Below are 25,456 nucleotides of genomic sequence, written 5' to 3'. Positions count from 1 at the left end.
CACCTAGGATTAGCTGGTCCTAAATTGTAAATGAAGCACTGGAGTCATGTAGTTCACATCCTGGGACTGGGGGAGGAGGGAAGAGGTGGGCATGAGAGGCCCTGCTGGGCTGGAGGTGGGTATTGCAGCTGCCACATTCCCTTGCTGCAAAATCCTTTAGCAGAATGTCTGCTATCCAGGAGTACGTGCATTGGTAAGTTTGTTCTCATTTCCTGAACAACTTACGCACTAAGCAATTACTTAAAAGTGCTGAAGGAAGAGGCTCAGGTTTCTAATGACATTCTGTCAACATGACTAATGCTACCCTGGAACACCCTTCCCCTGGGTATCTGCGTGGCTCACTTTCTTTTTCAACCAAGTTTCCCTCAAAGAGGGGACTTCTCTGATCCCAGTACCCAAATAGCCCTATTCATCACTCACTATCCTCTTGCCATGCTTTACTTTTCTTCATTTTACTTGTGTCCACCGACTCATCCTATATTTGTTTATTAGTTGGTACGTGTCATTCTCACTAGAATGTAAGCCACATGAGGTTAGGAGTTTCCTTTTGTTCTCTACCCTATTCTCCACTGCCAAAAATAGTGCCTGGCATAGAATACAGCTCAATGAACAGCTGTGGGCAAATGAATGAATGAATGACTTGGGCCTGGCCAAGTCATTGGACCTCAGGAATGGCATCTTTCAATTAGAAGTTGTTGCTACTCTAATGATTTTGTTAACCATTAGGTGGCCTATCTTCACCATGCTTTCTATACAAAAGTGAATTGCCTTAAACTCAGCATCAGCGTTTCTCCCTCAAAGTTTTAGACAATGAACTCTGACTGTTAGAAACTCAGCTGTTTGCCTTCACCACTCCTCCTCCCATCTTGCCTCCTCTCATCCTCCTTAACTGCTTTTTCTGATGTTGGCCAAGATATCAGAACCTGAGATTAGTATCAGAAAATTGAGCTCCTACCATGACCCCATACCAAAGCTTGAGGCTTTCAATAACAAAGACAGACACCCTCCTTTCTCCAAGAGCCTATATGTTGTGAGGGAATTGATAATTAAATATGTGATTGTATAATGGTTTAATGAGAATCACAACAGGGGAGGTGCTACCTTCAGAAAGGCTTCCCTCGAGAAATGATACCTGAGTATTAAACTGAAGGATGAGTAGGATTCAGCTGAGCAAAGAAGGGTTGGAGAAAAGTGGACAGCAGGGAAAATCCCTGATCCTAGAGAAGTGGGTCTTGTTGGAGGAGCCAGAACTGGCAGGTGGCTGGGAACCCAGTAGGAGGTGTGAGTAGTCGGTAAAACCAAGTCTGCGACAAGCGTTAGAACCAGATTATCCTAAGGCAAAAATAACTCCATTTCACTACTGCTGCTGGTTTGGTTGGCAAAAGAAAAAAAAGGACTCCATGATTTTAGTAATCAGATTGCTGGTAATAATATTGGTATTATTATTCTGACACTATTCACTATATATATTATAGGATAGAGCAAATAAGTAATTAGGTTAATGTTGATAGAAACCAAGATTCTTCACCATAAAAGAGATGCAAATATAAAATTTTAAAAATTAGTAAAAATTCTGTAATTTTAAATTTGAATAAAATATATTAGTGTAAACTAATGATACATTTTCTTATCTTAAATCTGTTTCCTATCTCTGACCACTATTAAGGCCTAGAAACAATGACTAGTCAAATGCAGTCTATGCCCCTAGTACTGGTTTGTAGTCTCTAAATTATGCTTCCCACCAAATGGAACCAGGGCTTCTTTCAGAAATGGATGGTCCAGAGGAGGAATTGCACATGATGAGGCTTAAACACCATGATATACCAGATAGTGAGGGAAGTGTCAGAGATCCCTGGGGTCATGTCAACAGGACTCAGAAGTCAACTTGTCAAGGCTCTCACTGGCCACAAATGGGGCAATGTTAATATGAATAAGAATAACTAAAAAGGACTGAAATCCACATGAATTCTGTTGGAAATTCACAAGTTTATAATGATGTTCAAAAAAGAAAAATAAAGACCATTGTTCACCTTTGGATAATACAGGGGAACCAACTCATTATTCTGAAAACAGGAAAGCAAAGCAAAGGAATCTACATTTGCCATATAAATTGAACCTCAGAGTAACCAAATGGTAGAGAAGAGAATGTTTCTTTCTATAGGAGTATTCCAGCCAATAATTTAGAAGAAATATTGGGCCGGGTGTGGTGGCTCATGCATGTAATCCCAGCACTCTGAGAGGCCAAGGCAGGAGGATTGTTTGAGCCCAGGAGTTTGCCACCAGCCTGGGCAACCTAGCGAGACCCCCATCTCTACAAAAAAAATTTTTTAATTAGCCAGGCACAGTGGTGCATGCCTGTGGAGGAGGAGGAGGAGGAAGAGGAGAAGGAAAGAAGAAGAGGAAGAGGTGGAGGAGGAGGAGGTGGAGGAAGAGGAAGGATGAGGAGGAAGAAGAGGAGGAGGAGGAAGAAGAGGAGGAGGAAGAAGAAGAAGAGGAAGAAGAGGCAGAAGAAGAGGAAGAAGAGGCAGAAGAAGAGGAAGAAGAGGAAGAAGAGGAAGAAGAAAGCAGAAGAAGAAATATTATTTGCAAGCTCTTAAAGAAATAATTATTCTGGGTAACAATAATTGTATTAGTTTCCTATGGCTGCCATAACAATGTACGACAAACTGGGTGGCTTAAAACAACAGAAATTTATTGTCTTGCAGCTCTGGAGGTTGAAATCAAATCAAAATACTGACAGGGCTGTGCTCCTCTGAAGCCTCTAGAAAAGAATTCTTCTTTTTGTTTGCCAGCAAGCAATCCTCAGCATTCCTCTGCTTGTAGAAGCATCACTTCCTTCTCTGCCTCCATGGTCACATGGCTATCTTCTCCCTGTGTCTATCTGTGTTCAAATTTTCCTCTTATAAGGACTGAATCAAGGCCCACCCTAATCCAGTATGACCTCATTTTAACCTGATTCCATCTGTAAGAACCCTGTTTCCAAATGAGGTCACGATCACAGGCACAGCGTTGGTGGGTAGTTAAAAGTTCAACATATCCTTTTGGGGAACATAGTTCAACCCGTAATAATCATCAAGGGCAGCCTAGATCACAAATAGGAAGACATAAGACTTTATTTTCTGGGAGCGTATACCACCTATTGGCAAAGAATTAGACATAAATCAGAGTAAGTCTAGATCTGCCTATCAATTTACAGAAAGTAGAGAGTACAAAAAGGCATGTTAAAAAATACCACAGGCAGTAGAATCAGCAAGATCCAGAATGTGGGAAACTCTACAGGACTAATGACTTGGTTTCTTCAACAAATAAATTGCAAGGAAATTCCAGGAGCAAGCTCTGTAAATTATAATAAGATGGACATAATAGACATAACAACCAAATACAATATATAGATTTTGTTTGAAAATTTGAATACTTACTAGATAGTTAATAAAATAATGGCTTATCAACAATTAAAAAAACTTAATTATATTGTGGTAATGTTTAAAAAAAGGAGAGTCTTTAACTTACAGTAGTACATTTCCGCAGATAAAATGGCATGTTTGGGGGTGGGAAGACAGTAGGGGTGGGTTAAGTATGAAACAAAGTTAGCCAAGTTAATTAATGAAACTTGGTGGTGGGGACATGGGGGTTCATTATATTATTTTCTCTGCTTCATACGTGGACATTTTCCAGCCTATAAAATTAAAAAGAGTTAACGTGCAGTATGTTTAGTTAATGCTTCTCAGCTTGGGAAGTATCAGAACCTACCTGATACTGCTGAGGATACCTCCCTCCCTCAGCCTCATTGAGATCTTCTGTTCTAGATACTTTCCTAGGAAATTGAGCTTCTCTTTTCAAACTTACTCACTGCAGCTTGATTGCTGATGGAGACCTTTTGTTTGTTGGAAGCTCCTGGCTAGCTGACAAGAATATTTTTCATTAGGGAAGAAAGGAATTTTTCAAAACCCCTTTTATTATAAAAGTCCTATGGACATACAGAGTCAAAAAGAAAATTCAAAAAGTGCAGAAAAATTAAGATCACTCCTCCCCAGTTCTACTCCCTAGAGTCTTCACTGCTTCAAGTTTCTTGTGAATTGCTCCAGACATTTTTCTAAGCATATACAAAAATAAGCATGATTTGGACCTTACTGTAAGCCTAAGTACGTTTGCAACTTTGCTTTTTTTCCACCCAGCAATATATCTTAGAGACATTTTCATAGCAGCAAATACACATCCTCCTCTTTTTTATTCCATTATGTGGAAAATCGTATTTATTTCAAATTGGTCCCTGAATGGCAGGCACTTTTTTTCCCAGTGATTTCCTCTTAGAGATAATGCTGCCATGCACCTTCTCGAACACATATAGAAAATGAATTTTTAAAAAAATATGCATCTCTTAAGAAAGCCCTTCCTTTATCCTTCCAGCTCAGGACAGGAAGCGCCCTATGATATGAAGCAAGCACACAACAAACCTCCTGGACCTGTCCGCATCACACTGTGACTCACCAGCCGCGCGCGTGCTGGGCAGGTAGAGGCTGGAGCGGTCAGGAGCATGCCTGGCTCCTGGTGCCTCTCTGTGGAGAGCACCCACGGCCAAAAGCACACAGCTGCCCCCAGGCTGAGGGTGCTTGATACACCCTTGAATCCCCTCTTGTATGATGCCCCAGCCCAGGACAGATAAAAGCATCAGCACCATGAGATTCACCTGCCTCTGGTCGTTAGGTAAGTTCACAGGCACTGGCGTTGAAATATTCTAGGACTGAGGGATGTTAAACTCAATTAAATTTACCTGGACACAGCAATTGCTTAGCTGGTGGTGTGTCCAAGAAGCTAAAATGCTAATGTGTAGCACCAGTGCCTCTGATGGCTTAGCGGCTTCTCTGAAAGTGGGTAACCAGAGTAAGCTTTTATTTTAGCTTACTTTTTAGCTTACTCTATTTTGTTTAAAAATGTGGTTTGTGTTTAATCCTCTGGAAGTCCTCTGTGTCAGCATGGCTTTTCTTTCCTGCTGTGTGGGACTTTATACAAGATATCTCTTGCCAGATTTTGGAATTCCCTGGCAAAGAAGAGAGGCAATTTGAGTAATCTGGCCATAGACAAATACATTTCACTTCAACAAAGCTTTTCAGATGTCATTGAAGATGTGTGAGAAACCAGATAGAAAGCTATAGAAAATGCTCTTTGAAAAAGTATTCCCTCATTGACTGCTTAGTGAAGCTCTTGCCATCCAATCTCCTGAATGGGATAGATAACTCAGGCCGTTGCTTTGCCAAGGAGAGGTTTGTTAGACCATAGGAACAGGGCTTGGATGATGGTCAACTGTCTCAGTACAGGCTATGTGGGGCCTCCTTTACAGCTTCAACAATAAGTATCAGGGCTAGGGTCAAAATGTACATAATTTGGTTTGTTTGTCTTTTTTTTTTTTGAAACAGTCTCACTCTGTTGACCAGGCTGCAGTGCAGTGGTCCGATCTCGGCTCACTGCAACCTCTGCCTCCTGGGTTCAAGCCATTCTCCTGCCTTAGACTCCTGAGTGGCTGGGACTACAGGTGCATGCCACCACGCCCGATTAATTTTTGAATTTTTAGCAGAGGTGGGGTTTCACCATGTTGGCCAGGATGGTCTTGATCTTCTGACCTCATCATCCACCTGCCTCGGCCTCCCAAAGTGCTGGGATTACAGGCATGAGCCACTGCGCCCTGCCGCTTGTCCTTTTTTAAATAATGCTCATGTGCCTGTTTGAAAAGTCAATGCAGGCTTAACGTAGTTTCTCCCTGAATAGTATATTTTGGAGTTACTCCTGATTGCTCTTAACTTCCTTTGTGAAATGTGGCCAGTTGATAGTTATTCGAAGACAAGCATATGCTTACTTTAAAGGGATCAACAAAGTTCTTGATCATCTGACAACTTTGATGTTTCAATAAACATTTGGCTTACGAATAAGGCTACTCAGAAATCACCATTTTAGTGGGACTTGAGGAGGGGATTCAAGTGGGGAATGGAGAAGGAGTTGAGTGGAAGTCCTGTGAGGCCAACACAAGAGATGCAGGATGAGCTGGCTAGAAGGAGAAGACTGTTATGTTTTTTATTTTAAAAAAAAGTAGCATTAATATAAATAAAACATAAGAAAAAAGAGCTAATAGAGGTGTGGTGGCTGGGGTGGGGGAATGACGAACCTAAGAGGTACTGGTCGGGCTGGGACAGAGCTTTGGACACAGTTCACTGCTGATTCCCAGCACCATGTGGAAATCCAGTCCTAGACTTTATAGGCACTGGGCAATAGCTGATTGTGCAACTGGAGCCTGGTCCAAGATTTTCATGAGCAGGGTCCAGTCACCAGGTTTCATGGGGCTATGGAAATAAATCCTGACCAGAGATCAAGTGGATTAGGACCCAGGAGACAGGCACTGATTCTTAGGAAATCATCCAGGGAAGCATTCTGTCTGTCCCCCTCCCCTTCCCACCTGCACAGGGGTGTCCCATTTCCTGTCCAGTCTCCCTAAACAGCATTTACATTCTGAACTAGTTCAGCTCCATAGAGAAGCTTTTGTTAAGCATTCATTAGCTTGTAAGATATTTTTTTCACCTATGAAATTCTCTCAAGTCTTTTGACATTGTCAAGTGCCACAATGATTGGTTTGAACAACTGTGACTTTCAGCTGCCTGAAGACTTGTAATGCCATCTCTGTGGATTGTAGATTCAAACTCAGGCATCTTTTAGTCAACAGGAGGAAACATGAGAAAGGGATGTAGGGTCCTCTCTCCCTGCCTTTGGGGTCTGCAAGCTAAAACCTGTTTTTCCAACTAACCTATCAATCTTTTAGTCAATCTTGATTCTAGTTCCTGTAAACAGATCAATTTCCTAGAGAGACAGAATACCAGGGTACATGGTTTAGGAGTCAGAAAATCTGGGTTCAGTATTGTCCCTACCACCAATGACTATCCATGGCCCTTCAGCAAATCTTTCAGTACTTCCCCTTAAATAAAAAAGAAGAGGTTGATGGCCGGGTGTGGTGGCTCACACCTGTAGTCCCAGCACTTTGGGAGGCTGAGGTGGGCGGATCAAGAGGTCAAGAGATCGAGACCATCCTGGTCAACATGGTGAAACCCCATCTCTACTAAAAATACAAAAATTAGCTGGGCGTGGTGGCACATGCCTGTAGTTCCAGCTACTCAGGAGGCTGAGGACAGGAGAATTGCTTAAACCCTGCAGGTGCAGGTTGCAGTGAGCCGAGATCGCGCCACTGCACTCCAGCCTGGGAGACAGAGTAAGACTCCACCTCAAAAAAAAAAAGCAGAAAGAAAAAAAGAAAAAGTTGGGTCAAGATGCACAAAGATTTCAGTAGCCCAAAAGGAAGAGTTGAAACTAACAAGATTAGATTTAAAACAGTTAGTTGCAGAGATAGGTGCTGGGAAAGAGCTCACGTTGCTATTCCTATAGAAAAGGCTCTGTTGCCCAGAGCTGAATGTGAAACAAGAGTGAGCTATGGCTGCTGGTATAGCTCACCATCACTGGCAGCATTGATAGAAGCTAGGAAGTTAGAGGCCTGCTTTACTGTGCCCTGGTCTGGCCATGGCATCTCCTGCCCCCAGTCTCACATTTGCCTCCAATCCTCTGTCCATCTTGTAGTCAGAGTGATTTTTCTTAAAATCCAAATTTGATTGTGTCACTCTCCTGCTTAAAAGCCTTCAGTGGCTTTCCATTGCCCTCAGCATAGAATCTCATACAATGTCCCTTGTGATTTGGCCCCTGCTGACGTCTCCAGACTATCTCTTGTACTCCATTGATCTATGACCCTCACCTCTGATGAGGCTAGAACAAATCATATTTCACTTGTTCCCTTTGAAATGCCTAGCCTTCCATTGACATTATGAGAGGCGTAATAACTCACCTTCATGCCAAGGGCTGCCAGGAGGAAGTGGGATATGATTTGCTCTGGCTGCAGCAGAGGGCACAAATAGTATCTCCGGTGGGAGGGAGATGGACATGGTGCAATCTTAGAAGCAACTTTGGAAAATGCTATGATATGCTATATTTGGGTACATTTGGTAGAGGAAGGGTGTACTGTGGAGAAGGGATGGCTTCCTGGTGACCCAAGGAGCAACCTGGCCCTAAAAGGCCTCAGCACCATCTCAGGAATGTGGTTGGAAGGATTCTTGGGTTGGGTGAGGTGTTCATATAGATAAAATATTAAAGATTCTGCAGAGCATGGATTCTAAGATCTGCAGGTTCCTGACAGCCCTAAAACACCACACAATTTAGAAAACTAAACAGACATTCTAACTTATGACTTATTTTCCTTAGCAGCTTCTGGGTGTTTACCTATTCCAAATCTGCGCTTGATGCCTGGTTCACTTCATTGTTCCACTGGGAAAGGAAAAAAGTACATAGAGACATTATATAACTTGTTGTAGTTTTTGCAGGTAATAATAAGAGGCAGAATCTTAATAGGAAACAGAACTCTCAGTTCCTAGGTACTAAAGCAGATGCTTTTCCAGGTCCCTGATGACTTCATGTGCCAAGTTGCCCTATGTCGTGTCTCTTACCATTTACAATTCATGCCTGAATTCCATGTATAAAGTTCAAGAACACAACTCTGACAGGGTGGCTGTGGGTATGGGCTCTGGAATTAGATTACCTGTGTAACCTCAGAAAAAGTCACTTAATTTTGCTATTTCTCCTATTTCAGCACCTCTCAGTTTCCTCATCTTTCCATTTCTCCATCAATAAAATGGATATAATAATGGAATTAACCTTGTAGGGTTGTTATAAGGATAAAATGAGAACACAGTACATGAGTATAGTAAATGCTTAATAAACATTAGCTAGTATTATTAGTACTGGATAAGGACTGGATTGGAAATAAAGATAACTGATTTATCATTTCCTTGTGAAAGGTATAGTACAGTGGTCTTCAGACTATTTTCTGTGTAGCCTCAGAAGTTCCTCAGAGCTTCCACTGAGAGCCTGGACTGGGTTTAATGGGTGAGAGATGACACCACTTGCACAGATGAAATAAATGGGGTGGGAGTGTGCACCAAAATGGTGCTCCTGTGCTGCTGTCTGTGGTCCTGAAATACAATTTGTTAGTAGGACTTAGCTAATTCTCTAGAAAACTGGTGGGTACTCTATTGCCCCATGTCTTTCCTCCCTCCCCAATAACTCCTTGCCTATGACTAATTCTCCCACCAACTAGGATAAATTGTTGATAACCTATTGAAGCATTAGTTTCCTTATATTTTAATATAGGTATTTTCTACCCACCCCCTCTGTATGTTCATGGGGATGCTCCCAGGTTATGTGCCATCCTATATATATAAACTCCTTCCTCAGTGCCTGCCTGAGGGACATAGTCAGAAAGGGACAACATAATGGCAACAAAAAAATGTTTGCCTCTGAGCTCCCTCCTAGTAGAGTCACTGGAACCCCAAGCCCACTGAAGGCATAGCCCAGTTTCTACTTGCAGAGTCCCAGGGGGCCCACACAGATTTTTAGCAATCATTCAAGTTTTTCTGAGGCCAGAATCAGAGCAGAGGCACTCTCTGCACTGTCACCTGGTGGCCTACATGAGCTGTCATTGCCTCTGCCATTACTGATGCTGTACCTCCTTTCTGGTAGTCCTTATGGTAGGGACAGGGCAGGGCACTCCTCCAGCAGGGTCACAGCTCTTCCGTTAGATGCCTCGAAGTATTCTCTTGCTGTTTCAACTTAAAATCTTCTCGACCAAGGACTTGAGATTGATTTCCAGTGGAGGCTGGGCCAAGTGACAGTTGAGCCACCTTCTGTCCCCCACTATCTTGCTGAAAAGCCTTTCCCCTTTCTTCTCATAAGCCCAGACAGTGCAATCCATCACTGTCCCAGGATAAAGTCCAGCCTCCACTGGGCCCTCCCCAGGGAAGACAGAGGGGATGCGCTCCTTTTGTCCTCTTTCTTCGTGTCAGGGTTTTATCTGACATCCTGCAGCTCAGCTACATTCCCAACACCCTCATCAAGTAACTCTCCTGGTGGCCCACAAGTGGGTCTCCTAAGGGCATCCTGTCAGCTGGGCTCCCTCTGGGATTCCCAATCCAATATATGAAAGTTCTGCACCGGAGGAGTTCTCCACATTGATAGAGTGTTATTATGAGGAAAGAGTTGGAAAAAATTTTCCTTTTCATAGATTCACAAAGCAGAAAAACACTCTTGGTGTTGATTTGGCCCATCTTTCTGGCTCCAAGTGGGGTTAAACTCAAACAGTAATTCTTTAAACTTAGAGAGAAAGAGAGGAAAACACCTCCCAGAGATTGAAATGCAAAAACACTCCCTTCTAAGTTGGAGGGTTTTTTTTTTTTCCTCCTAATGGCCACACAAATTTTCTGGTGGTGCAATTTGAGTCATTTGCCTATTGTTCTGTCCTCAAGGGGAATCAGAGAGAAGATCATAGCCTCTTTAACTATTTCCATCACATTGCATTTCTCTCTGGCTGAGTTCTTCTCCACCCGGCTCCTTCACACACACACACACACACACACACACACACACACACACACACATTTCTACCCACATATTTAGTCCTAAACTGTAATCAACTGTGTCCGACTTGGCTCTTAGAAGTGAAGAGGGAGCCCTGTGTTTGCAATACCATGAGCATATTTTCCCCAAGAGCTGCTTATGCAGCAATCCAGAAATTCCCATTGCTCTGCCTTTTAATTAGTTCAGGGAGTTGCAGCCTAACGGTGTGGGTGTGCTTGCCAGCTGTGCTTTTCGGGAAGTTATATCGTCTGCTGCTCCTTCTGTCTCCTCCCCCAGGGTTGGGAAATTATAGACCCTGCTCTCTTTACGCTGTAGAACCCCAGACGCTCCAGGGCCTTTTCCAGCCAGCACTCAAAGGCCCTTGGGGACAAAGATGGCGACACTCAGATCTCAGGTCTTGAAGCCTGCTGTCCTTGAGCAGGGTGGCAGAGATGACCTTTGAACTAAAGGGATTATTTTCATCTGTGACTGTTCAGTCCCCTCGGGTGACCTACCACAGAATCAGTGCTTGCTGGGGACCAGAAGAGGGATTTTATGGCTTGAGGGGTGCCTACATCTCTCCCAGGCAGCGCCCTGTTTGTTCTACAGGCTGCCAGATACCTTATCTCCATGAAATGAGAGGCCTCCAGCATCCCCTCCAGCCCCACTTCCTGTGATATCTCTACTTCCCCACAGGGGCCCTGGGCTGGCTGCATGGCTGAAATTAAATCTCTCATCGCTGCTGTCTTTTTAATTAAACTTTTTTCCCCTTCATATTTTGTTTGTGCATTCTCCCTCTGGGTGATCACATTGCACTCCAGGCTCTGGTTTTAAGTTCTCCTAGTTACCAAAATTCAGCACATCCCCCTCCTTCAAAGGGTGGGTGATGGTGTTTTTCCTGGCATCCTCCCACAGACACTTTTCCAGCTTAGCTGAGTGGCTAGTGCCTGTCTGCTTTGCCCAAATGGGTGGTGCAGGTTTCTACCACACACTTTCAACTCAAACCCTTCAGGGCACAATTTTCTTTCTTCACTTATCTCAACCTTGGGCATGGATTCTACTGTTCGTTGCTTCCTATTTATATACCTGCTTTTTGTTGGGCTGTTGTACACACACACACACACACACACACACACACACATTCACTCAGTCTTTTGAGCAGAGCTTCTGCCAGCCTTCCTCCTTGGCACTTGGCTTCTCTGGCACAATGTCTCTCTGCAAATGGGGTCATTCGTCTCTGCTCCGGCCATTGACTCTAATCCGACAGCCCTGCACATAGCCACTTGCTTGCCACGTAGTCCCAGCACGTCACATTGATTTTCACCAAGTGTACCTCGGCAAAGCCTGAAGACGGGCACCAGCCTTGCTATGTTCCTGTCTTTTTCAAGGCCTAGACTAAGGCAGAGCACAAACCAAGAGGCTCAGAACTCTTTGATAGATGATGTTTTCCACTACTAGAAATATGTGCTTTTGTAACCCCATCTAGTTTCAGAAGATCTGCCTAATTGAAATGTTGTTTTGGATGTTATATTTATTTTTCAAAATGGCAAATTAAATTAAACTGTTATTTTCATTTAACCCATTTTCTGTTTGCCCCGAGAATACTCTTGCTTCTAATCCTAATGTAACATCATATATATTTCTGTTACATTAGGATTAGAGACAAGTTCTGCTTAGAAATAACTCCAAGAATAGTTTTTATATTTTCTTTTCATACCAAAAATCAGATTTCCTTCAGCCTCAAAGAGCATATTTATGTAAAATTGCTGGCAGTGAGTTGCACTTTTATTTTCTAAACAGGAAATGGGTTAATTTTCAAAATGTGTAATACATTTATGTGGTTTGAAACACAAAAAGTATAAACTGTTTTTTTTTTTTTTTGAGATGAGTCTCACTCTGTCACACAGACTGGAGTGCAGTGGTGTGATCATGGCTCACTGCAGCCTCGACTTCCCAGGCTCAAGTGATCCTCCCACCTCAGTCTCCCAAGTAACTGAGACTACAGGCACATGACACCCTACCTAGCTAATTTTTGTATTTTTTTGTAGAGATGGAATTTCAACATGTTGCCCAGACTGGTCTGGAACTCCTGTGTTCAAGTGATTCGCCTGCCTCGGCCTCCCAAAGTGCTGGGATTACAGGCATGAGCCATCCTACCCAGCCAAAAAGTATAAATACTCTTAGACAGCAAAAATGCTTTCTCCCAGTCTTGTTCCCTTGTTCTCAGTTCGCACCCTGCCTGGGTAACTACTGTTCTTGGTTTCTTGTGTTAAAGATGGATCTTGATAGTCTTGTACCAGATTCAAAAATCAATCAACGACTTCAAAAACAATGACATGCTGGCTACTTAAATAGAAAAGGAGGCTTTTTTTTCACTGTGTCACACATTTGCTGCTTAGGATTGAATTACCTGCCCTGCTTCCCACCCTCAGAGCTATATAAATTCTGTCCTAAACTTTTTCCGTTTCTGACAGTCTCTACAACATAGCCTTTGTTGTACTACGAATTTTTATCTCAGCCATCTTTGTCTAAGTTTCTTTGTTTCAATGTCTTGAAGCTTAAAGCAGATCCCATTACTTGGAAGCGTAGTGAATTGGCCCCAGTTAATCAGATAAGCACTAAATGAATTCCCTGGAATCCTCCAACAGATAGACTTTAAAAGATCCAGCACAATCGGTTTATCCTGACAAGATTACAGCTGATACGGTGAAGATGGAGGAGACTCTGGTTATCTGAATAACTTGAAGCGGACTCTAAGAAAGAGGAAGGCATCAGGAATGTGGACAGGCAGCCGTGCTCGGGCTCAGGCTGGATGTGTGCTGTGGCCAGCACCGGCTCTGGACAGCAGTCAGCAAACCAGGCAACAGGAGCCCAGCATTCCTGCAGTCAGAAAGAAAATTGATCTGGGAAGAGGGACCTTTAGAGAGCTCTGGCTGCCCACTTCCTGGGCACTCTTGCCTCTCAGTCTAGAGGAAGGACCCTGGTAGCTCAGTCATGGTCAGCACCATCTCCGAGACTGCCCAGCACAGTCCCCCAACACTTTACCCCAAACACATGCATACTTAGTGTCACCTAATGCATTTGTCCCAAGTCATCACTTCTCTACAAAGAGAAATCTCTACTCACTGGCTCAGGTGGCTCTGGATGAGTTAGGAGGGGTCACCAATGTGGTTTCCTCTGAGGAAACTCTCTCCACAGGGTTGTTCTGTAAACTGACTATCCCACACATCTCTGTGACCTGGCACTGCGTTTAAAGATGTTGGTCAAACTCATGGAAGCAGAGTAGCATGGTGGTTGCCAGCGATTGGCAGAAGGGGAAAGGGGAGATGATGGTCAAAGGGTACAAAGTTTCCGTTACACGAGACAAATAAGTTCTGGAGATCTACTATACAGCATAGTGCCTGTAGCTTTGAATGCTATATTGTATACTTAAAATTTGCAGGCTGAGAGCAGTGGCTCATGCGTGTAATCTCAGCACTTAGGGAGGCTGAGGTAGGTGGATCACAAGGTCAGGAGTTCAAGACCAGCCCAGCCAATATGGTGAAACCCCATCTCTACTAAAAATACAAAAATTAGCCGAGCGTGGTGGTGGGTGCCTATAGTCCCAGCTACTCAGGAGGCTGAGGCAGGAGAATCGCTTGAACCTGGGAGGCGGAGTTGCAGTGAGCCAAGATTGTACCACTGCACTCCAGCCTGTGCGACAGCAAGACTCTGTCTAAAAAAAAAAAAAAAAATTGCTAAGAAGGTAGACCTTATGTTAAGTGTTCTTACCACACACAAAAATAATGATAGTAATAATAAAGGGAGGAAACTTTGAGAGGTGATGGATGGCCTTGGTGGATGGTGTTGATGGTTTCACAGGTGGTATCTGCAGATTCATCAGGTTGTATACATTAACTATGTCCAGCTTTCTACCTGTCAATCGTATCTTAGTAGAGTGGTTTAAAGAAAAGAGAAGCTGACTGGTGATCCTAGAGATGGCCCCAGGTCCCACAAGATTCAGAATAACCAAGACCAGGGAAATGTGCTGTAGTCTCAGTAGGTAGTATTAATATTAACATTTGATTGTGAGCCTGTGAAAACTGACCATTCTTATATGGTGAATGTGGTTTCTATGGTAACACCACATTAAATATTTATTAAGAAAATGTTACTCCCAAGCCACACCTAGTAGGAATGGTTATTGTACACAGCACTGGAGACACACAAAGGGAAAGCAAGTACTTTCTTTGGGTAAACCACTTGGTCCTTAATTAGGAGTTGGGAGGAAAATTCAGGGTCCTAGCTATGAGCTGTGCCCACCTTTAGCCGCCTCCCCTAGGAGTAGCCCCCAGGATGTCCACTGAAGCTCATCCTGACCTTGGGGATATCCTCTGACCTCTGAGCAGGGGAGCTCAATCCTTAGGGCTGCCTGGCATGAGAGCGAGTTCCCACTTGAACAGGAGATGCAAACACATGTGTGCTACAGTGGGGCGGACACCTTCCCCCAGGACTGTGGATGCGGCCTGGGGTAGACCGGGCAAGAGGATACCTCTGGACCCAGACTCCCACTTAGGAGGCAGAAGTGCTCAATCAGGGGCATATACAGAGCCCAAAGGAGAGCTAGAGACCAAAATTAAAGAGAGGAAGCATTCTGACCAGGTCCCCCACACTGAAGAACCCAGGTAGGTGTGGAAGCCCGGGTGAGAGGCAAGGACTCTGGGCACCCTAGGCACTGAGGAGAGGAACAGGAGGGGCAGGCTCGGTGTCATGGGGAGCCCGGTCTCCTGGTAGCGATGTGGGGCTGGGCCTGAGCAGAGGCACACAGGTGGAAGACTGTGGCAGCAATTCAGGAAGAGAGTGGTGATAGCCGCAGCAGAGATGGGACCGTGAGAGGCAGGAGATGGAGGCCACAGATATCACAAGGGTAGACTGTGTAGGGCTTAGTGCCTGGGCTGGGGTGACAGAGGGGAGGGAGGTCTCAGATCATGCCCATGTTCCTAGCTTGGCTGATGCGATGAATGGCGGTGTTAGTCAGAGATAGGGACATGGAGGAAGGGTTGGTTCTATGGAGAAACAGGATCAAGGAGGCCTAAGAATGGCTGAGTGGGAGGGGCCTATGGGACATCCATATTCCAGAAACATCATCACAGGAAGGAATGAGAAGAGATGGGCTCCCTGGAAGTGTGGGAGGATTGAGAAGCACAGACACACAGACCCAGGCAGCAGGGTGGGGTGTTCTGGTGGAGGAGGGCAGGGACTGTGATGAGTCAAATCTGCTGTGGCAAGCAGGAGACAGGGGCCTGTCTGGAAATGACAGCAGCCTTCAGTTCTGCCTTAAGACTTCCAGTGGTGGACAAAGAAATAAATGTGGGCTTTCAACAGCACTTTCCGGATCTACATGTGATCAGGTGGAGGGGTGTGTGAGGTCCAAGGTACTCCATCCTTGACAAGTGGACTCATGGAGGGTGACAGAGCTAGATCCCATCAGTGGTGTGCTGGAGCCAGCTCCTGCTGGCTCAGCTCACAGACTGATTGTGTGCATCTCTTCCCAACTCCACATTCAGTGACATCATATTCATAGCTTGAAATCGGCCATAGTGGTAGCATTTACACCATGGAGGTTGGCAAATGCTGCAAGTCAGGCCTTTATTTTCCAGAAAGCCAATGTTAAATATTTACTGGCACACCACTGGGGTGGAAGAGGGAGCAAAGCTGCATGTGGGCAAGTGAAAATGGATGAGTCTGGAAAGAGAGGTGGGCAAGAGCCAGAAAAATGAGCTAAGAAGACTGGAGAACAACTGAGAAGCAGTATAATTACAGTGCATTGCTCGAGAGTGAGGAATTTAAAGACTGGAGGCTTGAGTTCAAATTCTGGCCCTGTCACTAGTTGTATGACCTTAGCCAGGTTACTTAACCTCTCTTGGCCTCAGCATTCTCCTTTATGAAATGGGAGAAATAATGCCTGCTTAATGAGGTTATTGTGAGATTTCAACACATTTTGCATGTAAGCACTTAGAACAGAGCCTAGCATGCAGTAAGCATTCAACAATAAGTGTTAGCAGGCTGGGTGCAGTGCTCACATCTATAATCCCAGCACTTTGGGAGGCCGAGACAGGAGGATCACGTGAGGCAAGCAGTTCAAGACCAGCCTGGACAACATGGTGAGACCCCAACTCTACAAAACATTTAAAAATTAGCCATGTGTGGTGATGTACACCTGTAATTCTAGCTACTCTGGAGGCTGAGGTGGGAGGATTGCCTGAGCCTGGGAGTTTGAGGTTATAGTGAGCTGTGTTCGTGCTACCACACTTGTAACAGAGCAAGACCCTGTCTCAAAAAACAAAACAAAATAGAAAAACAGTGTTGGCTATCGTAAAAGAGTTTGTGTAGATCATGACATGATTGTATTTGTCTTTTGGAATGAACCCCACAGTGTAGAGAATAGATTGAAAGGGGCAAGAGAGAAAGCAGGAAGAACAGGCAAGGAGCGGTCATTTGACAAGAGATGGGGGAGCCTAAGCTGAGGCGGAGAGAAGAGAGGAGATTTGAAGGAGCTTGAGGTGGAATGGAGGGGACTGGGAGATTAATTGACTACAATTCAGGAGGGAGAGAGAGAGAGTGGGTGAGGCAACTAGAAGAGGCTTTGGGAAAGAGGTTGGGATCAGGCTGGGGTTTGAAGGGCCATCTTTGCAGAAAAGAGGGAGGAGGAAGCAATATGGGAGGAGAACAAAGGTTTTTCAGAGAGCACTGGGGTTGGGGATGGAGTACCTGGTAGGGAGTGACAATGATTGGGTTCAGGAGCGAAGGGTGTCATTTCAGCAGAGGAGCATGAGTCCGTAGCACAGCCAGGTCCCTCTGTGGCCTGGCCTGCCTTTGCCTGGCTCTGGGTCTTAGCCAGGTGTGGCCATCAGCACACGTCCTCCTGCTACCCTTGCTAATTTGTCTGCATCCACTGCTACTGCCACTGGGTGTACACGAGCTCTCAGCAGAATGGTTCCGAGTTCTGACCCAATTCTATGGTCAGCATGATGGGGAGCCTTGCTTGGCAGTTTTGTCTGCCTGTATGTGGATGCTGCACAGAGCAGAGCTGGGGAGAGTAACCCTTCAGGGGTCTGTTAGCATGAGTTGATGTCCATGGAGGCTTTCATTTCTTAGCAAAGGAGGTGGAAAGATCTCTTACTTGTTAACTGTGCATCATGAAAATGAGAGAAGGACAATGGAGGAGTGAGATGTGTCTGTCTTCAGCCTGGTCCCTGGTGCTGCTGTCTTCGGCCCCTATGCAGAGAGAGCTTGAAGGAAAAAGTTTAAAGAGTTATTTTCATGAGGTACTTTTTGATACTTAGAGCACATATTCTGCTTCTGTGGGACCCTGGTGACAAGGTGTGGTACAGAGCCAGGGAGAAAACCATGATCCCAACTCTTGCAGGAAGTCAGCCCTGTGGGCCTGCATGCTGGTGCTCTTATCATAAACCCTGAGAGCCCAGACAGCAGTATGGTACCCTCAAGTGGCTTCTTGGGTGAGGGTATCAATGAGAGAAAACCGGAAGGGGACAGAAATAGCAGGGAGGATGCTATTGATGTAACCGATGGACTGGCTCATGGGCATGTAGGCAAGTGGGGTAAGAACATGATCTTTGTGTTACTGAATTTCTTTGGAATTAAACACGATCCACAGGAAGGTGGCCTCGGGATGTTCAGGTTACCCATGAAAGTGAAACATTAGAAGACCACATTTGTGTTGGCTTGGCTGGCTTGAGCTTGGGGGTTTGCCGTGGCTGCCCCAGCTGGGATGACTGAAGGCACACAGTAACTGCAGGGCTAGGTGCTCTCAAGGTAGTTCACCTGTCTCCAAGCCTGTCTGGGTCACCACTTATGCCTGCTCTCATAGTGAAAACAGAGAAAAGACCTCAACGAAAGACCAGCTTGTGGTTTCAGCAGGTCCAGGGTGGCCCTTGCCTGAGCTGGAGTGTCCTTTGGTGATAGGATGGCACCTACTAAGGTGTTAGGTATTAATCTCAGTGGGGAAGGGGTGGGTGAATTTCAGAAGCAGGGTTGGAACTTCAGCCTCAGGAGGCCAGACCTCCTCTCTGAGCAGTTCTACACTGGTTGTGTTCACTGGTTCCAACTTTTTAAGACAAAACTGGCTCAGGATGTTGGGGTCAGCAGAAATAGGTGGAAACTGCTTTGGAGATTTAGTGTTCTAGGGAGTGGGGTCTCCACACCCCCATCATCTCAGCCTTGTGTCTCTACAGGGTGCAGACTCCTGCCACCACCTCTGTCCCAGCAGCATTCTACTCCACATGCCTAAAATCATCTCTTTGACCCTAAGTTCCTGCTTTCCATATTTGTGTTAATGGCCCCAGCGTAAACCACAGTAGTTATCATTTCTGAGTGTCCTACATGCTGTCCCATCTCACTCCTTCCAACAAGAGTGGCTTATTTTTCCTTTTAGGTCCCACCGTGTACCATGGTTCATGTGGACCATCAGTCACATGCCTTGCTCCTCTCTGGCCTCAAAGGTGCCATGAAATGGAAATCTGGCCAATCAGAGACCTCTATTCCTTGGGCCACAGTGATAGGTCCAGGGATGAACTCCTGACCAAGGCCTGGCCAATCAGTGTCTCTCCTGGGATCTTTCTACCAGAGGTCATGGGAAGGCTCACCTGTGTTTGCTGGGAGATGAGTCTGGGGCTGCCTAGAACATTTGCCTGCCCACAGAAAGAGCCTGGCCATGAGTGGAGCTGTGCCTGCAGCAAGAAGTTTCCTTACACTTCCTAGTGACATGGCTAATACACTCCATTTTTTTTTAGCTAATTTATATAGGTTTTTACCATTTGCAACTAAATCTAATGCAACCACAACAGCATCCAAATTTGATTTCTCAAATTTATCTTTATTAGTCTCTAAAATGTCTCTCATATCTGTCCCTTCCTTTCCATCCTCACTGGAGTGAGTAAAGCACCTGCTACCATGCTTCATCATGCTTTATACCTGGAAGACACCCTCCTGCTCCCCATTTCTCATTGAGTCTCACCTGAAGTCAGACCTTTATCACCTTATAAGCTGGATTATTGCTGAGCCCCCATTGAAAATCATGAAAGATCAAAGTCAAATACCTTAATTCCTAGTGCAAGACTTCCTTTGATTTTAATCTTTCTTTTCAACCCTCCTTTCCCCTATTTGTCTCTTAGATGACCTCTCTGAATGGTTAACCTGAAAACTCCAGAAATGCCTTTTTTTTTTTCTGTGGGCCACATTTATTCATTCATTCACCATTGCCTTTTGTATGCCAGGCACTTGCTGGGTCTCTGCCTGGAACACCTGCTTTTTTATCTGAATCCTGTTCCTGCTTTCACACCTAGTTTATGTTACCCTTCCTCCAGCAAGCTTTCCCTGACCTACGGACCCACTCACTAGATAGGTCCAGTTTATCCCTGGACCTTTCACTGTGGCCCAGGAATGGAGATCTCTGATTGACCGTATTTCCATTTCATGCCACCTTTGAGACCAGAGAGGAGCAAGGCATGTGACTGATGGTCCACGTGGACCATGGTAGACAGTGGGACCTAAAAGGAAAAATGAGCCACTGGTCTGTTCCAGCCCTGGACCTCAGCAGCACCTCCTGTGTGGCTTTCTGGTGTGCTCATGGCTGGTCATCAGGCTATCATTTTCTCTTTCTTATGTGTATTATCTTCTTCCAAATAATGCAAGGGCAGGTGTGTTCCCTCTCTCCCCTGAATCATTTAGTGTGGTGCTTGACAGGTACCTAGCGGGCTTTCCAGCAACATTTGTCATTTGGTTATTTAAATGTTTGATTGATGCAGTTGGCATGAAAATGAAGAAAAAACAGGAAACTTAAAAAACAAAAATTGCTTGTGAGGCCCCAGTGGCACCGTCTCTGCTCCACACACTCCTTCCGCTAGCACCCATAGAGGCCACTTGGTAACACACCCAGGTGCCACCTCTGGCGCCGTCTGGCAGGCAGCCTTCCAGCCAAGAACTGCTCCTGCCCCTCCTGAATGCCCAGCTCAGTGTGGAGCTGCAGTTACCCTTGGCCTGTGTTACTTAGGAAATTAGACGGACACTGGAGGGTTAAAAACCTCTCTCTTTTTCGTGAAGGGTAGAGAAAGAGAGATCTTTCCTGTCTATACTATGCTTAGCTTTCAGTGCCTTCCTGTTATCATAATGGTTCTTTGTTGGTGGCAAAAGCCTTTTCAGACCAGTGAGGCAATATTTCACCCTTGGCCACACTTTAAACATTGTTGTCAGGGGCCGGCTAACTGTGCCGCAGGCTGTGGGTTGCATCAGCCTGTGATGTATGCTTGTGAGGTTAGTTTGGGGATAATGACTGGCTGGGGTTACACCTAATTTTGCATAATAGTGTTGGGAGAGGGGTAACAGGGTGCTAAGAGTTATACACTGAATGCTCTTGGCTAGGGAATGCAGGCCCAGAACCTTCCACCATTCCCTGGCATCTGGCCAACCCCCCCCCCCCCCCCCCCCGATGGCCTGAGAAAGGTTCACAGTGCAGAGAGCCGGACTTTTCTCCTATTCGGTTCTCAAACAGCCTCTCCTCAGTTGCCACCCACTGTCCCTCCTCCCAAAAGGCAATAGAAAAATAAAGATAGGTGGCAATGATGCCCAGGCAGTGAACAAAGAGCAGAGAACCACATTGGACCTGATAAAGTGACTTGGTGAACGCTGATAGGCAGACATCACTCCTAGCTTTGGTCAGTATTTCTCAGTTCCCAAGAACATTTCTCAGCTATTCTCCTCACCCAGTGCCTATGAGTCTGCTATGCTTTAAAAATGACATACACTAGGAAGTGCAAAGCAGAGTAAGTTTGTAATCACCTTTGGGAATCTAGTGAAAGTGTCATAGATTTAGACCATCGTAGAACTGGTTCCCGATTAGGGGTGTTTTCCAGACCAACTCTTTGTCTGCACTGGAGCTCTCCTCTTAGGCTTAAGCTGGTTGTCCGGACTCCATCTAAAAGATGGCAGCCAGTTCTTCTTCACACTGGGTCTGCCCTGCAGCTTCCGGCTGACACTTGTTCTTTTCCAGCCACTGGCAGGGCTCCCTGGAAACTCTTCTTTGTCCTCCCCTGGCCCTGTATCCTGATGGATCAGGCCAAGGCATTGACCTAGAGCAGTGCAGACCAGAGGCCACAGCTTTATACTCCTCTTTCTCTGGTCTCTGACAGGAACAAATGCTAGAGAGGCTGCCCTCATCTCCCTTATGAACCAAGACACTAGTCCTCCTGATTTCAGGAGTGCTGCCTGCTGATGGGTCCTTCCCTGGGAGTCGCCCTCAGCCAATGGGAGCTGCCTCCCAAAGGTTACATGCCCCAGGCACAAGTGGACAATGCAACAGTACCAAGGGCTCCTCCTTTCCCTCCATTCAAGATATCTCTGAAGGGCCAACTTGGCTTCAGAGCTCCCCGTGAGATCAGTTGAGGCCTCTAGTACAATTGTGCACTACTCAACCTTGTGTCCGAGCCTCCTTTCTCTCCCTCATGGGTATTGTTCCCAAGAGCACATTTGCACATAAATTTCCTTCTCAAAGTCTGTTTCGCAGACAACCTGACCCATGGCACTTAGAAATAATGGGCAAGAGGCTGCCAGCGCAGAGGCCAGCATGTGCATTCTGCAGGCTGCACTCACACCAGCAAGGAAGCTGTGTGGTGGGAGAAGCAATGCCTGGAGACTAGACCCAAGAGATTAGGAGGGTGATGAACGAATGACCCAGAGGAGGAAGAGTTGACTGTGGAGGATGACTGCCTTGCCCTCTGCAACCCATGCAGGATTGATTGCCTTTTCCCAATTGAAGGAAGAGGAGAAAAAAAGAAGTGCAGAGGAGTTGTGATGCTCGCTGAAGGGTCAACTGTTTATACAACAGTTAATGAAACACCTATTGCAAAATGATCTTACTCCTTGTTGCCCAGGCAAACTTCCCTCCCAGTCATTGCTTCTCTCCATTGAAAGTTGGCCTGGGAATTGGTGCAGCGAGACTTCCCAGCAGCTGTCTCAGTGGAATGAGATGTGAACGCAAAGTGGACATCAGAGAAAACAGAAAATGGGGGGAGCTGCTGTCTGCCCCACTCCTCTGTGGGAGAAGAGGGGTGTGGAGGAGAGAGGTCATCAGGTAGGCCTGGCCCCACTTCTTTGGCCGGGCTTCAGCCCCCAGGCCCCATGATTGTGTGCCCCTTTTGGAAGACCACTCCTCACTATAACAGAAGACAGGAGTGAAGGTCTTCCTCTTTGCACCTCAACATGGATTCCAGAGGCTAAACACACTAACCTGCCCATCAGACCCAGAACAGACCCCAACCGGCAGAGACTTTCCTACTGTGGGAGCTGAACTGGAACCGCAGCTAGTCAGGAGACATGCCTGCAGGTCCTCCCCACCCCTCCCTGACTCTAAAGAGGCCAGTCCAGCTCAGCATCTCTGCCTGTCCCATTCCAGGCAACTCTAGAAGCCTAGAGTGTAAATTTTGTAAGGCCAGGCACCCTCACATTTGGGAATAACCATTACAGAGCACTTGGCACAGCAGCCATAGGAATGCCAGGGACTAGTCATCAAAGCCATGAGACTCTCTGAGTGCTGTTGGTGCCAAAAATCACTCTAACTCTTCCCAGAGGCTGCACCTGGGCATTCCCTGGAGTATTCCTTATGGAGCATGGACAATGGGCACAGACACACTTCTTTTCAAATGGAATATTGCCTCTTAGGAACTAACCAAGGCCCCTTCAGTTTCTGTTAAGGTTTTTGTTCAAAAGTAATTTTTAAAAATGTTTTATAACCATTTTAATTGGAATTGGAAAATTAGCACATATACTGACTTGCTTTATTAGCTTTTCCCCCACCTTATAAGAGATCCCAGAGAATAGGAGAAATGAAATGCAAAATTTACAAGAACTTGTATAACATAAAGTGGTGCTGGGCTCTTCAGTTAGTCACCAGGGTGGTTCCTGGCATGAAGCACCAGCCATTCGTGTCCCGTGCAAAGGAGGGTTCTGGATGACTTTGAGATGGTGGGGTGTTGATTATTAGACCAGGGAGTAGTATTACAGAGATACAATGGCTTGGGAAGGGGTTAAGAGTGAGCACTCCAATAACAGCCTTTGGGTGACCCTGGGCCAACCATTGTTTTCTAAAAGAAGGGGAACCCAAGCCACCAAGGGCACTAACACACAAAGGGGAAAGAAAACAATTCTAGACCACTGCATGCAATTAAAGAGCAGCTTAATTTCGTTCTTTTAGGTTATAGATCACTCTCAAATCCCGCTTATCAGTTCTGTGCATTTTGTCTGTGCCATTGGCAGTTCTCCACAATTCACTGAAATTGTCAGAGGCTCTAGACAGGAGAGCCACAAAAGCCCATGAAACTAGGGATGTATTCTCCCCACTCTTACTTGTCAAGGGCAGGTGAACTTCAGTAGCAAGCTGGCTCCTGCTGTGGGAATTTCCACTCTGTTTGGCTTGAGCCCTGGAGTCAGTGTGACTCCAGATAACCTCGAGATGGGACACGACAAAAAATTTAAATGATACAAAAGTCCCTGTCGTCAGATATTATCTTAGATAATTTTAAGTGATTAAATGTTTCCTTCCTTTACATGCACGCACACACATGCACACGCACACGCACAACACACACATACCTCTTCACTCTATATCTTTTTATATATAGTCATGTGTAGCTTAATGATGGGGATACATTTGGAAAAATGCATTATTAGGTGATTTTATCATTGTGCAAACATCATAAAGTGCACTTACACAAACCAAGATGGTATAACCTGCTGCATACCTCCGCTATAGGGTATAGCCTATTGTTCCTAGGCTACAAACCTTTACAGCATGTTACTGTACTGAACACTGTAGGCAGCTGTAACAGAATGCTAAGTATTTGTATACCGAAACATGTCTGAATATAGAAAAGATACAGTAGAACTACAATATAAAGATTTAAAATGGTACACCTCTATAGGGCATTTACCATGAATGGAGCTTGCATTACTGGAAGTTGTTCTGGGTGAGTCAGTGAGTGAGTGGTGAGTGAATGTGAAGGCCTAGGACATTACTGTGCACTACTGAGGACTTTATAAACACTGTACACTCAGGCTACGCTAAATTTATTTTAAAACTTTATTTTTCTTTCTTCAATAATACATTAACTTTTTAACTTTATAAATATTTTAATTTTTTTAACTTTTTTGATTCTTTCATAACACTTAACACACAAACATGTTGTACAGCTATGCAAAAATATTTTCTTTATATTCATATTTGTTAAGCTTTTTTCTATTTTTAAATTTTTTTACTTAATTTTTTTACTTTTTAAGTTTTTTTTTTTGTTAAAAACTAAGACACAAGCACACACAATTAGGCTCAGCCTAGGCAGGGTCAGGATCATCAGTATCACTGTGTTTCACCTCCACATCTTGTCCCACTGGAAGGTCTTCAGGGGCAACATACATGGAGCTGTCCTCTCCTAGGATAACAGTGCCTTCTTCTGGAATACCTCCTGAAGCACCTGCCTGAGGCTGTTTTACAGTTAACTTTTTTTTTAGTAGGGGTGCACTCTAAAATAACATAAAATTATAGTATAATAAACACATAAACAAGTATCATAGTCATTTTTTATCATTATCAATTATGGTGTACTCTACATAATTGTAAGTGCTAGGCTTCTCTATGACTGGCGGTGCAATAGGTTTGTTTACACCAGCATCACCACAAACATGTGAGGAATGCACTGCACTGCGATGTTACCACAGCTATGACATCACTAGACAACAGGAATTTTTCAGCTCCATTATAATCTTATGGGACCACTGCCATATATGTGAGTCATCATTGACTGTATATATTTCTGATTCTTCATCTGCACAATGGAGATAAAAAAGAAAGTCTGGCTCAATTTCACCTCTGAGATATGTTGTGTGGGTCAAATCATATTATGCAAGCTCTCCAAAAAGATGAAGTGCTGTAGAAATG

General features: G+C 45.0%; 1 protein-coding gene across 3 annotated transcripts in view; it reads left to right on the top strand.

Annotated features, from left to right (window-relative positions):
- Window positions 1-25,456, top strand: part of BCAR3 (BCAR3 adaptor protein, NSP family member) — a 279,135-nt gene that overhangs the window by 60,331 nt on the left and 193,348 nt on the right. Inside the window, exon 2 of one of the 3 annotated variants that reach the window (XM_063625546.1) lies at window positions 4,408-4,704. The exons of the other annotated variants lie outside the window; for them this stretch is intronic. Coding sequence (XP_063481616.1) covers window positions 4,638-4,704 — 67 coding nt within the window. The 5' untranslated portion in view covers window positions 4,408-4,637. The remainder of the gene's footprint in view (window positions 1-4,407; window positions 4,705-25,456) is intronic. 3 annotated transcript variants of the gene reach the window in all.

This window comes from Symphalangus syndactylus, chromosome 12 (genome assembly GCF_028878055.3).
Source record: "Symphalangus syndactylus isolate Jambi chromosome 12, NHGRI_mSymSyn1-v2.1_pri, whole genome shotgun sequence".
Taxonomy (NCBI): domain Eukaryota; kingdom Metazoa; phylum Chordata; class Mammalia; order Primates; family Hylobatidae; genus Symphalangus; species Symphalangus syndactylus.
Note: the sequence above shows the minus strand (reverse complement) of the source record. Positions and strands in the feature narration are given on the sequence as shown.